The sequence below is a fragment of the Silene latifolia genome, chromosome 10, assembly GCF_048544455.1.
Source record: "Silene latifolia isolate original U9 population chromosome 10, ASM4854445v1, whole genome shotgun sequence".
NCBI lineage: Eukaryota > Viridiplantae > Streptophyta > Magnoliopsida > Caryophyllales > Caryophyllaceae > Silene > Silene latifolia.
This window is the reverse complement of record NC_133535.1, coordinates 75,537,225-75,553,916: the sequence shown is the minus strand read 5'-3', so window position 1 is coordinate 75,553,916 and position 16,692 is coordinate 75,537,225. Positions and strand designations below refer to the sequence as shown.

The 16,692-nt window shown below is 38.4% G+C and overlaps 3 protein-coding genes across 3 annotated transcripts; 1 reads left to right on the top strand and 2 right to left on the bottom strand.

Moving 5' to 3' along the window:
- Window positions 1-7,012: 7,012 nt before the first annotated feature.
- Window positions 7,013-7,735, top strand: LOC141607797 (uncharacterized). Its single transcript, XM_074427146.1, has one exon. It carries the CDS (start codon window positions 7,013-7,015, stop codon window positions 7,733-7,735), a length of 723 nt encoding a protein of 240 aa, XP_074283247.1.
- Window positions 7,736-9,750: 2,015 nt separating this feature from the next.
- On the bottom strand, window positions 9,751-11,502 carry LOC141607796 (uncharacterized). The gene is made up of 6 exons (XM_074427145.1): window positions 11,272-11,502; window positions 11,018-11,163; window positions 10,541-10,879; window positions 10,213-10,275; window positions 9,961-10,099; window positions 9,751-9,876 (listed from the first exon to the last, which is right to left on the bottom strand). Exons 1-6 carry the CDS (start codon window positions 11,500-11,502, stop codon window positions 9,751-9,753), a joined length of 1,044 nt encoding a protein of 347 aa, XP_074283246.1.
- A 22-nt stretch (window positions 11,503-11,524) lies between these two features.
- On the bottom strand, window positions 11,525-12,961 carry LOC141607795 (uncharacterized). Its single transcript, XM_074427143.1, has one exon. The coding sequence runs from the start codon at window positions 12,959-12,961 to the stop codon at window positions 11,525-11,527; it is 1,437 nt and encodes a 478-aa protein (XP_074283244.1).
- Between the last annotated feature and the right edge of the window lie 3,731 nt (window positions 12,962-16,692).

The window sequence follows — 16,692 nt, the reverse complement described above, 5'->3', positions numbered from 1 at the left end:
GTACCGTAGTGGAGAAGCTTCAAGGAAGTCAGAATCGCGGATTCAACAACGGAGGTGAGTACATAGCAAAGCATCGAAGCTCGCCAAGGAAGCTATGTGGATCAAGCAATTCACGGAAGGTCTAAAAGTAGTACCTACCGCCAATGATCCCATCACTCTCTATTGTGATAATAGTGGGACGATCTTCCAAGCTAAGGAGCCAAAGTCTAGTAATAGATCTAGACATGTACTTAGAAAATATCATGTAATAAGAGATTTCATTGAAAGAAAGGAAATTGCGATTTGTAAGGTTGGGACGGATGACAACATAGCCGATCCGCTCACCAAGCCTTTATCGCAGGCTAAGCATGATGGGCATGTTGCGTCCATGGGACTTAAACGTGTACCAAATTTTTGTTAGATTTTGAAATGAAATAAAAGTGTTGTTTTTGTTCATGTTCATAATCGCATTTGTTTTTTATCCTTAATTTATACTTTGTTACATCCAAACGGGTTGTAGAGACAATTGAACCCCGTTAAAGTGAACATGGATTAACATTGTTTTGCCCATAGTTACTTATATGAGGTGACGTCTCGAAGTGACTAGAGTGTGAGGCGATTGATGGCAAGTTCAAGTGCCATACAGTCATGTGAGATGACTAGTCGATCACATAGGCAGATGTTAGGAACATTTTGTCGGGCCAAATGACCGCTTATAGAGTTCGGCAAATTTATATAGCCTGGTCGTGGCGAGAGCTACTATAGTGTTCTAATGAGTCGATTCTTTTGACTAGAGACTATTCGCCTAAGATGGCACGATTTGATTAACTTTGATTTGTGTTACTACGACCTTCGTAAATGGGGTCAAATGGGCATATTTTGGGTTATGATGGTGTGGCTAGTCGAAGGGAATGAGTGCGATAGGAATTGTCCACCCCTTGTCGGGTTATAACAATATCTCGGGGCCACTCGAGGAGCAATGAACTGGAAATGCGTGGCCACGCTCGGAAGGTATCCAGAGTGGATAAATCCGGTCAATCAGTTATTCTCCAGATCGAGGAAACCACTCTCGATATGATCACTTGCAAGTACGACCTGAAAGACACCTTGCCTTGAGTGGGAGATAGTAATAGGACAAGAGAATTGGTGACGCACACTTGTCGAGGACAAGTGGGAGATTGTTGGGAAATGTGTCCTCAACAATAATGCGATCACATGATTTAAATATCATTATTAAATCTCATTTTAAAGAATACAATTGGGAAGTAATTTTGTTACTGTCAACTGGTCAACATATATCGGTAATGATTTGTCGACTAGAGTTTGACATTATCGTCGTGTGACGGTGGTGATCAGTTGACCCCCTAGGTCATACCTAAAGGGCAACACTCTTAATTGATTATTTAATTGATCGTATAACGTTGCGAGTTAATTAAATTACTTGAAAATTGACGGACGATTTTTGGAAGTAAAATTTACGTATCAAATTGAAATGTGATTAAATGAGATACGGTCTGAGTAATTAAATTGTATAATTACTCGGATGAAGTAAATTGTTTAATGTAACAATTAAAATGAATGAATTATTATAAATTCAATCAGTTGAAATTTATAAATGGTAAAATATTTTGGCATAAGTAATTATGAAATTACTAAGTCGATTTTTGTATGTGACGTATTTTTATTAATACGTTGATTTTTAATATGTTAAAAATACATAACACATTTATGTCACATATGACATGTGACACATTGACAATTGACAAAAATAATATGGGATCCATATTATGTAAAGTGCCGGAAAAAATTGGGGAGCATTAAGCTAGTTAATTGTTTTATTTAGTTGATAAAACATAATAATGAAAAAGCAAGTCTAGGCATGCAAGCCTATTGTTCCTTGTGAAGAACAATTTTTCCATGCATTGGCTCCCCAATAGCTCTCCTCTTACACGGTTTTGGGGAAGAAAAACTATCATTGTTTTTCTATAATTTTTACCTAATAATATACTAAGTGTAGTGTATTATTTTCATTCTAACATCATCAACCAAAATCAAGTTCTAGAGAGAAGAAAAATCCTCCTCATCTTCTCTCATAAAACCGAAATAATATAAGTGTTTTATAAATTTTTGGTTCAATTTTCTACCTAGATTAATATTATACTAGCTCAAATAATATTAATTAGATTAAGAGAAAGCCTTGCGTATAATACATAGGGAGAGATCTTACACTTAGATCTTTATTCTTCTATAAGGAAAGCTCAAGAACAAAAGAAAAGGAGATTTCTTTTGTGCCCTTTAAATCCGAAATACCCATTGTAAGAACATGATTTCTTCTCTTTGTTATTTTGTTTGCATGCATAAAATCCGTAATTAATTTTATGACAAATTATTTAGACATATAAGAGTATGTTAATATGTATATGAATCTACTTTTCCTTCAATATGTTGAGTATAATGAGATATAGATTTCTAACAGCATCTCCCCTCCAAGACGCTTGGATTGTTTGGTAGACAAGAATGAAGAAGAACACTGTCTCAGATCCGAGCGTCCCGTGCTCGATCCGAGTGTCTCCAAGACCCATGATCCGAGCGTCTTCTCCCAGACACGCACGGATCCCTTGGCAGAATCGACTGTGCTTCAAGACGATCCGAGCAAATTGTGGTGGGACTAGCTACATGATATGCGCATCTCTCTTCAAGACTTGCATTTCCCTACTCAACACTTAGCAATGTTATTTACTAACCTACCCTTGCTTAACCTAATGATGTACCACTATATATACTCCATTTGTAATAATCAAAGCATCAAGTTTCCTTAGATTAGATTAAGTCCTCTTAGAGTAGATTAAGCCTTCATTATGAGTATATTAGAATCGATTACTCTTTAATCTTTCCACAAATCACACATTAATCTTTTCTTAATTATTGGTCAAGTTTATTATTGGGTAATTCAAGTTTATTATTGGGTAATTGAAGATTATTGGGTTATTATTGGAGAATTGACAACTCTTCATGAGTCAATCAAGATCTCTTCTTTTATTCTTTGCTTTATTATTTGGAATCATCTTCATAGGTATAATCACTTTACCCTTGTTTAATTATTCACTTTCATTCATTCATCATGTTTTGCTTTGTTAATATGATTGACAACCTTATTAGCATGTTGAACTTGTAATGAGTGAGTAGTTTCCTTAGCTAGGATTAATGGGTAATTAGGGAAAACCAACATGCTAATATGAGAGGCGACTACCAGGGGTCAAAAACCTTGCTTTGCAGCCATTATTTAGGGCTCTTTAATTCGTTATTATGGCACGAAATTCAGCAAAGAAATCACGTAGTAATCAAAGATCTATTCCTAAATGAACTTCACCACCAAAGAAGACGAGTCATGTCCATAATAATGGAAAAAAGAGAGGACCAGAGGAAGAGGAGGTTTTACGTGCTAAGCCTATGCATGAAGTACATCCAGTGACTGGGTTGTCTTTTGATGATGAAGAGGATCCAGTCACCAACACAGCATGGGTTACGCAACGAGGTAAGAAGTCTGAGGCAAAAAAGGATGATAGGGTCCCTGTTACTGTAGAGACCCCTACTGTGAGACTGCCAGTGATGATATGTTGGAGTTTACAACTGAGGATGTAAAAGAGGAGGTGGAATACTGGAACCAGGCAGTATATTGCTTTGTTCTTGGGGCCAATCCTCCATGGGAAGTGTTGAATGGGTTTATCCATCGTATTTGGAGCAAATATGGCATTAATAAAATCCCATTTCTACCTAATGGAGTCTTTCTGGTACGACTCAAGGAAATGAAAGACAGAGAAGCAATACTTGCGGCTGGGTATCATATGTTTGATAACAAACCACTGATTGTTAAGTCATGGCAGGTTGATGTGGACCTCTTAAAGGAGGATGTCAAAGTTGTACCTGCTTGGGTAAGACTGCATGTGATACCACTGAAATTTTGGGGCAAATGTCTACCCTCCGTTGCAGGACTTATTGGGAAATATGTCAAAAAGGATGTAGCTACTGAGGAGAAAACGAGGCTAGGATTTGCTAGAACTATGGTGGAACTAACAGTGGGACAGAAGTTTCCAAGTTCTATTAAATTCAAGGATGAACAAGGTCAAATTGTTGTGATTAATGTGGAGTATGAATGGAAACCAAGTATTTGTACTAAGTGTAAGGGATGGGACATGAGGATAGAAACTGTAGGAAGCTGGTTTAGAAAGCAAAGTCTGTTCAAAAAGTTTGGAAGCCAATCCCAAAAACAGCTGCAGCTGCTAGTAAGCTATCTGAATCTGAATACCCTGTGTTGACTGCATCTATAGGGTCTCCTGGGAAAAGGCTGACTACACCTACTAAATCAATTCAATCTCAGGTGACCACTGCACCTCAGAGTGGTAACTTTAGTCCATCTGATCAAAGTACTCAGCAAATGGTGATAGTAGATATTGGTAACCCTCCTCTCCAAAAATGTAATAATGAATAACATTGGTTTTTGGAACGTTCGAGGATTTAATAATGTAAATAAACAACATATAGTGAAGACTTTAATTAATAAGCAGACTATTGGTCTTTTTGGATTAATAGAAACAAAAATAAATGTTGGAAATGTGCCTACTATTTCTCATAATTTGTTTGATGGCTGGTGTGTTACAACCAACTGCCATACTCATAAGGGTGGTAGAGTTTGGCTAATATAGCAACCAAGTTTGTTTGATATATTAGTTTTGCAGTACAATCCTTAATTCATACATGTTAAGGTTACTGTGATAGCTTCTCATCAAGTCTTCTACCTAACAATGATTTATGCTTTTAATGATGGGAGTGAGAGAGTTGAGCTATGGAATTGGTTGAGTTCTTTTGCCTTGCAGTGCAATGGGCCTTGGGCACTGGCTGGAGATTTTAATACTATCATACACCCTGATGAGAGGATGGGGGGCAAACAAAACAGGAGGATATGGAGGAGTTCTTGAATTGTTTAGGTATCTGTGGAATGACTGATATCCCTGCTACTTGTGCATTCTTTACTTAGAATAATAAGCAGGATGCTGAGCATAGGAAGTACAGCAGGCTTGATAGATTTTTAATTAATCAAGATTGGGTGGAGAGGTTCCCTGATATGGCTGCTCATTTCCACCCTGAGGGATTGCTGGATCATACACCCTGTGTGGTTAGTAATATGCAACTGAACAATGGCAAAGCTAGAAGCTTTAAATACTTCAACATGTGGAGTAGTGCCCCTGCCTTCCTATCAACTGTGCAAGAAGTATGGGAAAGACCAGTGATAGGGACAAAAATGTTCTGCCTAGTTAAGAAGATGAAGGAGTTGAAATACAAGCTCAAAGCTCTGAATAAAGATTGCTTTTCTGACATTGAGAATAAGACTAGTCAAGTTGCACATTTACTAGCTGACACTGAAGTACAGATTGCTGCTGATGCTCATAATGCTGATCTTATTAAAAAGGAAGTGAGCCTCATGACTGAGCTTCGAAGTTTGACTAAAGCCAGGGATAGTTTCCTTCAACAAAAATCAAAAGTCCAGTGGATGGAAGAGGGTGATGCCAATACAGTTTACTTCCATTGTGCTATTAAGAAGAGATGTTTGAGAAATAGGGTCATCCATATTGAAGATAAGGAAGGACAGCTTTGTAATGACACTGATACCATTCAGAATGCATTTTTAGATTACTATAAAGATCTGCTTGGTTGAAAGAGTCCTACTAAGAAAGTGAAATCTGCTGTGCTGGCTAAGGGCAAAATGTGCAGTCCTGAGCATATTGCAGTCCTTACCAGTACTGTCACCTATGAGGAGGTTAAACAGGCAGTCTTCTGCATTCCTAAGGACAAAGCCCCAAGGCCTGATGGATATTCCAGTGGCTTCTTTAAGGACACTTGAGACTTGATTGGGAATGATGTCTATGCAGCTATTATAGATTTCTTTAATACAGGTCATGTGCTCAAACAGATCAATGCCACTAATATTACCCTAATCCCCAAGTGTGATAGGCCTACTTCTGTTAAGCAATTTAGACATATTGCTTGCTGTAATATGCTTTACAAAATTATATCCAAGCTTCTCTGCAACAGATTGGCTCCTGTTCTACCTGACATTATTCATGACAACCAAGGAGCTTTTATCCAGGGGAGATCAATTATTGAGATTGTGTTAATATATCAGGATATTGTGCATATGCATGCCAGAAGCCATGTGTCCCCTAGATGCCTCTTCAAAATTGATCTCCAAAAAGCATATGATACTGTTGAATGGAACTTTGTGGAGCAACTTCTATATGGTGTCAACTTCCCTAGTCACTTCACAAAGCTGGTTATGGCCTGCATCAGATCCACTTTCTTTACCCTGGTTTTGAACGGCAACAACTTTGGATATTTCAGGGGTCCAAGAGGACTTAGACAGGGTGACCTAATATCCCTTCTAATCTTCACCATTTGCATGGATTATTTGACTAGACTAATTGCTTTTGCTACAGAAAGATGGCCTTTCCATTATCATCCCCTCTGCAAAAGCTTAAAGCTCACTCATCTTATGTTTGCAAATGATCTCCTTATGTTCTGTAAAGGGAATGCTCCTTTAATAATGCTCCTTATGAAGGCCTTGACTTCATTTTCTAATGCTTCTGGTTTGAGAATGAATACCACAAAGTTTGAGATTTTTTTCAGTGGTATGACATCTGATCTAAAAACTGATGTATTAAGAGTCACTGGGTTTCAGGAGGGCACAATGCCTTTCAGATATTTAGGGGTTCCAATACAACCAGGTAAACTAAATAAGAAATATTGCAGTAGCTTGACTAAGAAAATTATTGGCGATATTAGAAGCTTGGGTGCCAAAAAACTATCTTATGCTGGCAGGATCACTCTCATCAATTCAGTGCTAAATACACTCCATAGCTACTGGGATAATATGTTCTTGATCCCCAAATCAGTGATAAGGAGAATAGAAGCTATATGCATGAATTATCTTTGAGATGGGAGCCCTGATTATCACAGAGTCTCATTAGTGTCTTGGGACATGACTACTCTCCCTAAGGATGCTGGTGGCCTTGGTATTAAGAAGGCTAAGACTTGGAACTGGGCAGCTGTAGGGAAGCTAGTGAATTGGGTGTACAACAAAGCTGACAGATTACGGATAAAGTGGATAAGTAATGTCTATCTGAAAACTCAGGACTGGCACTCTTATTCTCCCCCTGCGGATTCTCCTTGGACTTGGAAAAATATATGCAAGATTAAGGAGAAACTGAAGGAGGGATTTATTGAGAATTGCTGGATGCCTAATGAGAAAGGTTACACTCTCAAGAATGGATATGTATGGCTCTCTACTCAACAACCTAAACTGGATTGGTGTTCACTGGTATGGAACAGCTGGAACATACCCAAACACTCAATCATTACCTGGCTTATAATGCAGGAGGGGTTAAATGTTAAAACCAGACTATTTCAATTTGGCTACTGTGAGGACAATCTGTGCTTATTCTGTGGGGAGCTACCTGAAACAATAGCTCATCTGTTCTATGATTGTATCTACAGCTGCAAAATCAGGGAAGCTCTTGCTGTCTGGCTGGGGAGATCCTTCCCTGGTCTCACTGAGCTTCGGAATGGTAGGAAAAACAGTATGCAATGGAAAGCAACGCCTATATTGTTTAATGTCTATCTCTATACTATCTGGCACCAGAGAAATAATACGAGGATTCAGCTGTCAGTCCTGAGACCTGAACTTGTAGCATCTCAAGTTTAGGACATTGCAAGGAGGAGAGGTTGTAGCAAAGCTGGCCCTGAAATGAATCGCATAACAAATGGCTGGCTTAATTGCTTTGAATTGTAATGTTGGTTGCTTGTTTTAGCATTGGTTGGTTTGTTTTTGGAGCATACGGGGGTTTGAACCCCAAACCTTTTGTATATTGGTTGATTGTTTGATTGATATATATATATACTCACATTTCAGCTAAAAAAAGGGAAAACCAACATGGGGAATGATTCATGCTTAATCTAATATGTTTTCATAATTAATTTGCTTGTTTGTTGTGATTTCAACTTATGCACATGTTATGTTTGATGAAACGCGAGCCTATGAATCCTTGCATTTTTTACCCATCACATATCCTTTCAATGAAGCTTTTAAGACATAAATCAACTCGAGCCTCATTAGACCATGCATAATGTTAAATAGGAGGGATTAAGTCGACTTGTAGGTGTTGTACAATCTAATCGATTCGGCTCCGGGACCCAAACCTTCTTAGTGATTGTAAGATATACACTAACTCGATCCAATCAAAACAATAAGTGCTTGCATATAATTGAGAACACGTTTGTATGATTTACTCCCATGAATCCCCTATGAACCCATGATATCCTAGCACTTTTAGTCATTTGTTTACATCTTTTAATTTATTGTTTGTTTTACTTCATTATTTTCATTAGTTTAGAACACAACTAGAAACCCAAACAAATTGTGACACTAGCGTAAATTAAGATAGATAGACTTAGAACCCAAAGTACACCATCCCATGGATCGACCTCGACTTAACCACTAACTAGTTGTTTGTTGAGAATATAAATGTGTTTGATTGACAGCCCCAACGACACTCTTATAAGTACCTAATCTTTAGTATAAATACCCCTTTATACTACCTAGATTATCATCAAGTCTTAATCCAATCTTAGTGTTATCTTAATACTCTCTTAATCTTGTAATCAACTCTTAATTTAGTCTTAATATAAATCTCATTCCTTAATCTTTCCTTAATTTCTCTATTGTTCATCATTTATTTAGGGTAATTAGAAGATTATTTGGGTTTATTTGGAGGATTGACAACCTCCATTAATCATTAAGTACTTCTATTATTCTTTGCTTTATTATTTGGAATCATCTTCATAGGTATAATTCTCTCTTAATCCTTTTTAATTATTGTTAATCATTTTCATTTGTTCATCATGTTTTGCCTTGCTAGTATGACTGACAACCTTGTTAGCATGATAAACTTGATAATGAGTGAGTAGTTTCCTTAGCTCGGATTAATGGGTAATTAGGGGAAACCAACATGGGGAATGATTCATTCTTAATCTAATATGTTTTCATAATTAATTTGTTTGCTTGTTGTAATTCCAACTTATGGACATGTTATATTTGATGAAATGCGAGCCTATGAATCCTTGCATTTTTTACCCATCACTTACCTTTTCAATGAGACTTGTAAGATATAAACCAACTCGAGTCTCATTAGGCCATGCATATAGTTGGATAGGAAGGATTAAGTTGACTTGTAGGTGTTGTACAATCTAATCGATTCGGCTCCGGGACCCAAACCTTCTTAGGGATTGTTATATATACACTAACTCGATCCCATCACAACAATAAGTGCTTGCAGCTAGTAGAAAATATGTTTGTATGATCAAATCCAATGAATCCCCTATGACCCCATGACACCCTAGTGCTATTAATCAATTGTTTACATCTCATTTTAATCATCTTGCTTGTTTTCATTACTTTTCTTTTTTTTGCAAGAGAAGCAAGCCATTTTATTCATCCATATAGGGAATAGATGGCCAATCTTACAAAGGGAGAACCATAAGTTTCCTCAACTAACATCCATGTAGAGCTTCTAAAATCTCACCCTCTTTAGAGGGTTGAGTTACATATAATAATCTGCCTTTAACTAAATATTGAATACGTTTCACCATATAATAAAACTGATGCTCCTGTCCAGAAAATATTCTTGAATTACGCTCTTCCCAAAGGCAGTAGACAACAACTCACAAACAACTAGAGTACCATATAGCCTTCCAATGTTTGCAAGCTCTACGACCAGCAATCCAGTGCATCTCCTTGCTCAGCTTAACAGTTCTGTTATGTACATTCAGCCAAGTTAAAACCTGTCTCTAGACCAATGAAGAATAGGTGCATTGAAAGAACAAATGCTTATGGCATTCATTGTCCATCTTGTATAATTTACAGCGGTTCACCATGTAAAGCCCTCTGATGTTTAACTGATCAATGGTAGCCAGTTTCCTTTGCATAGCCATTACCAGGAAAAAACTATGCTTAGGCAATAAATCACGATTCCAAGCAGCCTTAGTCCAACTCAAATTATTGCCACGCTGCCTGAAGTGATCATATAACAAGTAAAGCCCGAGCCTACCCTTCCTGACACAGCTCTACAGCAACCCCTGAGCATTATCACCAGATCTTGCCATAGCCAATAACTCATCTCTGACCTGCAGTATGCTCCTCCAACACTCTGAATGTGTGCTTTTCTTTTGCATAGTCCAGAAATTCCCCTGCTTAATATTATAAGTGTAATTCCAAGTGGTCCAGAAACCATCAGATTGATTAATGAGTCCCCAAATCCACTTGAAAATAACACATTTATTCTAGGACAGAATCTCTTTTATATTAAATGCTCCTTCCTGGTAGGGAGAGCAACAAGAACCCTAACTTTTCATTATCAGTTTCCTTTGCCCTTCTTCAGAATTCCAAAGAAAATTTTTGCAGAATTTGTTAATTAATCTGAGTACACCCTTTGGTAGAAATAATGTTGAGCACCAGAATTGCTCCAAACCAAAGATAACAGAGTTTATGAGGCTAATTTTCCCTGCATAAGATAGTTTATAAGTAGTCCAATAATTAAGAGCCCCCTGAACCTTGGTTAGGAGATCAGTAAACATGGGTTTGTTTAGCCTTCCTTCATTTAGAGGAACTCCAAGGTATCTGAATGAAAAATCTCCTTCTCTATAACCAGTAGCATTCAATATTTCCTGCTTAATATTCTCCCTTATACCTCCCATATAGATATTAGTTTTATCAGGGTTAGCAATTAATCCAGACATTTTAGCAAAGGAGTCCAAAGAGGAGGTAATAGCTCTGACTGAAGGAACATCACCCCTGACAAATAGCATCAAATCATCAGCAAAGATCATATCATTCAAACCTATCCTACCACACTTAGGATGGTAAGAGACCTGGTACAGCTTATGTATGCCCCTTAAAATGCATGATAATATTTCCATACTCATGACAAACAGAAAAGGAGATAGGGGATCTCCTTGTCTGAGTCCACTGGCTCCTTTGAAAAAACCTACATGATCACCATTCACCTTTAAACTGAACCAGGTAGAAGTAATACATCCCTTGATCCACTTCCTAAATTTCGCAGGGAAGTGAAAATGCTGCAACATCTTATCAATAAAGTCCCATTAAAGAGAGTCAAATGCTTTCCTTATGTCTACCTTGATTAATCATCTAGGTGAAACACCCTGTTGAGTATAGCCCTTGACCAGAGATTGGGTCAGCATTATATTCTCAAATATACTTCTCCCTTTAACAAACGCCCCCTGCTCCTTACCCACAATATCAGGCAAAAAAGGTTTAAGCCTGGAATATAATATCTTGCTGACAGTTTTGTAAAATACTGTGCAATAAGCTATGGGTATATAATCCATGACAGTTGCCACCACAGGTTTCTTGGGAATAAGGGCAAGCAAAGTTGTATTAGTTTGCTTAGACATATGGTATGTTTGGAAGAAGCCCTTAACAGCCTTGCAGAAATTTAATGATATCCCAATTAGTTTTGAAAAATGGAGCTGAAAACACATCTTGCCCAGGACTTTTGTTAGGAGCTATTGAGAAGAGAGCAATCTTGATTTCTCTTTCATCAATCTCCTTGCAGATCTCCTCACAGCCAGAGTTAGGAAACCTAGGCCCTTTCAATGAATCCATGAGAGAAGTGTCCACAGGACTATGCTTCCCTAATAACCACTGGTAGTAATCAACAAAGGCCTGATTGACAGCAGACACCCCATCCCTGTCCATCCCTTGTCTATCCTTCAGCTTCCCAATAATACCTTGGTGCTTCCTTGAAGCAATTCGAGAAAAGTAATAACTAATAGGGGCATCATTGAATTTTATACTCTGAACCTTGGCTCTTTGGAGTAGAGAGCTATGTTCAGCTTTCTTAAGAACCAAATAATCATGTAATAAATCCCTCACCTTAATAATTAAGTTAGGATCCAAAGGATTACCCTGGAGACAGGATTGACAATCATGCAGGTGTTGTTGAGCTTCCCTGACTTTCTCAGAAATTCCAGAATAAGAATGCTTATGTAACACAATAAGCTTTTGCCTAACATGTTTTAAATTATAGAACAAGCTATACATAGCATTCCCACTAACAGGAGTATCCCAAGCCTCCCTCACCCTGATCCCATACTCCTCATGAGCTTCCCAGCAATTCAAGTAACTCAATCTCTTCCTTAGGGAGGGAACATCAGTAACAGTGACCAAGAGAGGGGAGTGATCAGAGACCCGCGCTGACAATACATGAACCTGAGTAGTAGGAAAATAAATCAACCATAAGGGGTTAGAGAGCACTCTATCCAATCTTAACCAAACACTAGTAACATCATCCTGTTTATTAGTCGAAGTATATTCACAACCCAAACTATGAAGATCTTCTAACTGGCAATCCAAAATACATTGATTAAAAGCCAGCATATCTCTAACAGATGGTGGATTAGGACCAATCCTCTCCTCCATACTTCTCACAATACTCCAATCACCCATAAGAATCCAATTGGTAACCTTATAAGCAACTCCTTTTAATTCCACCCATAATCTTTCTCTATGATCAGCATCATTGCTACCATAAACAAAAGAAACATGAATTGTCTTATTTGAAGCATTATGTTGAAGCTCTAAATGAATGAGTTGATCATGGACATAAGAAGAAACCAAAGTGACTCTTTTAATATCTAAAAACACCCAAATCCTACCATTGTAATGGTGGGAGTAATTATTCATAACCAAATAAGAAGGGAAAAGCCTACTAATAGCAGCAAAATTATTTAGTTTAACCCTCGTTTCTAGCAAACCCATGACCTTAACTTTATTATCCCTAAGATATCCCCTAACCTCCTGCTGCTTTATTTTGTCATTAAACCCTCTAATGTTCCATGAAGAAACTTTCATGGATTTGGATCAGGAGGCTCCTCCTCCAAAAGAACCACCTCAGTGTTAGTAACCTTGTTTTCATTACTTTATTTACATTGTTGATTTGTTTAGTTGATCTCCTATCTCAACCCAAATTTTGATACCCTTAGACATAACCAATTGTAAATGAAAATCCTACATCAATACCCTTCCCTTTAGGATCCGATCTTTACTTACCTCTTTACTAAGAGTAGAGTAGTTTGTGAAGTTATAAATATTGTTTTGGTCAAGGTAACTTTTGACGACGAGTAACAAAACCGACGAACCAACAGTTGTATCGTACTTTATAGTTGAGGTTTTTATAATACCCGTCCTTTTAAGGACCTGTTGACCGACCTTAGTGACGTGTCTTGACTTTTGGGGAAACCTTATGAGCTTTGTCTTGTGACTTGGTACGTTTTGGGTGTGGTACTCGATCTAGTCGAGGCTACTCGATCGAGTAGGTGCCACTCGATCGAGTAAAATAGTTACTCGATCGAGTAACGTCTTTACAGCGAGGATTTATATATCGTGTTTTGAGAAACCGCAAATCATTTCCGCCTCTCTTCCATAAACCTAAATGTCGTCTCTCCTTCTTCCCTTCACCATAGCCTCTTCCATGGGAGCCTTTAAGGATGCTTGTTCCGTGGGATGGGTTGCTTGTGTCGGGTAGTGGTCTTGACGCCGGAATGCTATGCGTAAGTATGTCATCGTCATCATCATTATCGTTGTTGGTTTTAGTTAGGGTTATAGTGGTTGTGATGGATGATTGTACTATTTTTATAGGTGTGTTGCGTGGTTGTTTGACATCTTGTGATCGGAAGTGGAGTCGCTACGGTGCGCAAAAGGTAGGTTCGCCTACTTAGTACTGTTGAATGTCTAGAGTGTCTTTTGATGTGATTTGATTCCTGTAGTGTCGGTGTAGTGGACTGATTGTGATAGTTGGTTGGTATTGTGTTGTTTCGTTGTCGTTTTTGTGGTACAGCTGATTGTGTTTGTTGTCTCTAGTTCTCGAGGTGCGTCCTCGGCTGAGTGGAGTCACTAGCGGGAGTGGCTTCATGCCCTAGTTTCGTCTTGTGTGGAACCCGCCATGGGAGAGGATGTGCACACTAACAGAACAGGGTTATTGCTCGGTATGATGAGCGGGGCTTAGGTGGGAACGGCTGCGGTCCCCCATTGGCAGGGCTGGTCCAGTGGACAGTCGGTTACGATGATTGATTGGTGGAGATGTGGCTGATGTGTCTGCTATTGTGTCTGCATTATTATGTCAGTGGTTGGTGTGTTTCTTGAGTTACTTACCTTGTGTGGCTTTATCTTCTTGTTTGTTTCTGTTGTGTCTGCCGTGATCCCTTATGGTGAGCTGTCAGTCTTAGCAGGTGATGTCTTGGATGATAGCTGGATACTTGGCAGGATAAGTCTTTCACGAGTCATGACAGAAGTGTATATGACATAGTTGATAGTAGTCCGAGTGGTATCTTTGTATATCTTAGTTTGTTAATCACTGTAATGTAACTTAATTGTTCTTTTATCGACATTTGATTATTACTGTCCTCGGGCAACCGAGATGGTGATGCCCTTATATGCTAGGGAAGGTCTTGTTAAAGCTCCTTGGTATATGGGGGTGTCACAAAATGGTATCAGAGCGACGATTTTGGAACCTGTAACAAATGAGCTTAATAAACGTAGTGAGTCTAATAAAATGAACCTGGTGTATGTGTATTGGGAGCCCCAGCTGATGGTAGATTTTGGGTGAGCAAGCGCCCTCATTTCAAAATCATGGCCCCATTATGCTTAAGCCAGTCACCGGTTATGGGAATATCGAGTCGGGAAGTATGTGCCTAGTGTGTATAATAGTGATGTTAGGAACGTTTCTGGTGGAGTCTTTATGGATGCTAGTGTGTATAATTGTGATTGGAACTGTGAGAAACTATAGCTGAGTAGTAATGAAAGTGCTGCTATATTGGTAATATGCAACAGTGCGTATGGTGTGGTGTTGGTAATGTTTGTTCCAAATGATTGGTTGAAGTACTTGACATGAAAGAAATTGTGAGTATGGTATGTGGTAATGATGGTAATTAGCAAGTTTTGAATGAGACGTAGCAGCTGTTCAAGTAGTACTTGGAGGATGTGATAGATGAATGGTTGAATGCTTCCGCAATGTGGTGTAATTAAGTTGATTAAACTACTTGATAATTGTTGTGTGTTGTTTCGTGTGGATTTTGCGCAAGGCAAGATCAGGCCAGGGTTGATTTGGGTAGGGTTAACTGGCTCTATATGGTTTATTAGTCAGATTATCAAGGCAGAATATAAAGATATAAAGATGATAAAAAAAATAACAAGACAAAGAATTTTGTACGTGGAAAACCCTTAAATGGGAAAAAACCACGGGCACCAAGCCAGGAGAGGATTTCACTATTGTATTATATGTTTAGCACAATGGGACGTAAGTATGTAAGATTTGTATATGAATATTGTCTACTATTTCTCCTCTTGTCTCTCTTCGAATGATTTCCAAATGCTCTTTATATAGGCACCAGCTGAACGGTTGCTTGATCCTGACATTAATGCGGAATACTCTCCTTAATTACCCACAATAATTCTCAATATTACGTCCTTAATTGCTGCATTAATTGCGAGATCTTCTTACTTAATGTTGTGCGCGTATTCCTCTTGTAATATAAGCTCCTGGTCTGATATCGTCCTGATACTTTGACCGTTGTCCTCTCCATGGCCTGGCGCCTGTCTTCATGTGTCCTGATAGCCTGACACCCTGGCGGCCTGATGGTCCGGTTAAGGTGATACATTGATTCAGGGATGTCTGCGGATTTCCTGGTCTAACAATTGCCCCTTATCTTCTTATTTTCGATGTGTCAAGACAAAAAATAGGGATATAACTTTAGTCTCTGGAAAATTACTCAACGGTTGAATCATGCCTAATCAGTTCCTGTAACAGCTACTTTCTTCAGTTTATGACGCCTGTAGTTTTTACTGCAACCTCTTCAATGATTATCCATCCACTTATGGTTGAAACCCTAATTTAATCTACTATAAATACTTATTCACTTCATTAAGTTAATCTTTATCAGAATAGCCTTCTTTCTTCTTTCTTAATAATCTTCCTCTCCAATTTTCCCTTAATCTTCAGTTTTTTAATCTTCAATTAACTTTTCATAATCTTTCAATAATGGATGCGAAAAAGAAATCTACTAGGGCGGTGACTCCTGGGACTCCTCCTCCCTAAAATCCTGAAGAAACCTCTTCTGAAAATTTACCTCCTTCTTCTGTTGCACAATCTTCTGTGGCTGATAATCCAAGTGATTCTCCTCTGGAGATGATCTCAATTTTTCATGGCGATTTCCAGTTTAAGCCTACAAAGGCTTTGAAAGATGACTAGTCTCTTGCAAACCGTTTGAAGCCTGAGTTCGAGAAGGTGCTGAAGGATAAGGGAATCATCCCTACTGATGCTGAAATCTGGATCCCTGAGAATTCTCCTATCAGGGCTAACTGGGCGTGTCCTGGGTGGTTCTGTATTCATGACTGGGCTTTCAGGGCAGATTGTAAGCTTCCTTTCTCCCCTCTTATGGTTGATGTTATCAAGGAAATTGGCTGTTAGTGCTTCTACTTCAGGCAGTAAGTCCATCTTGTCTTCTTTTTTCTTCTTATTCTAGTTTCTTTGGTGATGCTTAGTTTATATTGATAATGTAGTGTTTCGTGTTGTAGCTACTAGGTCA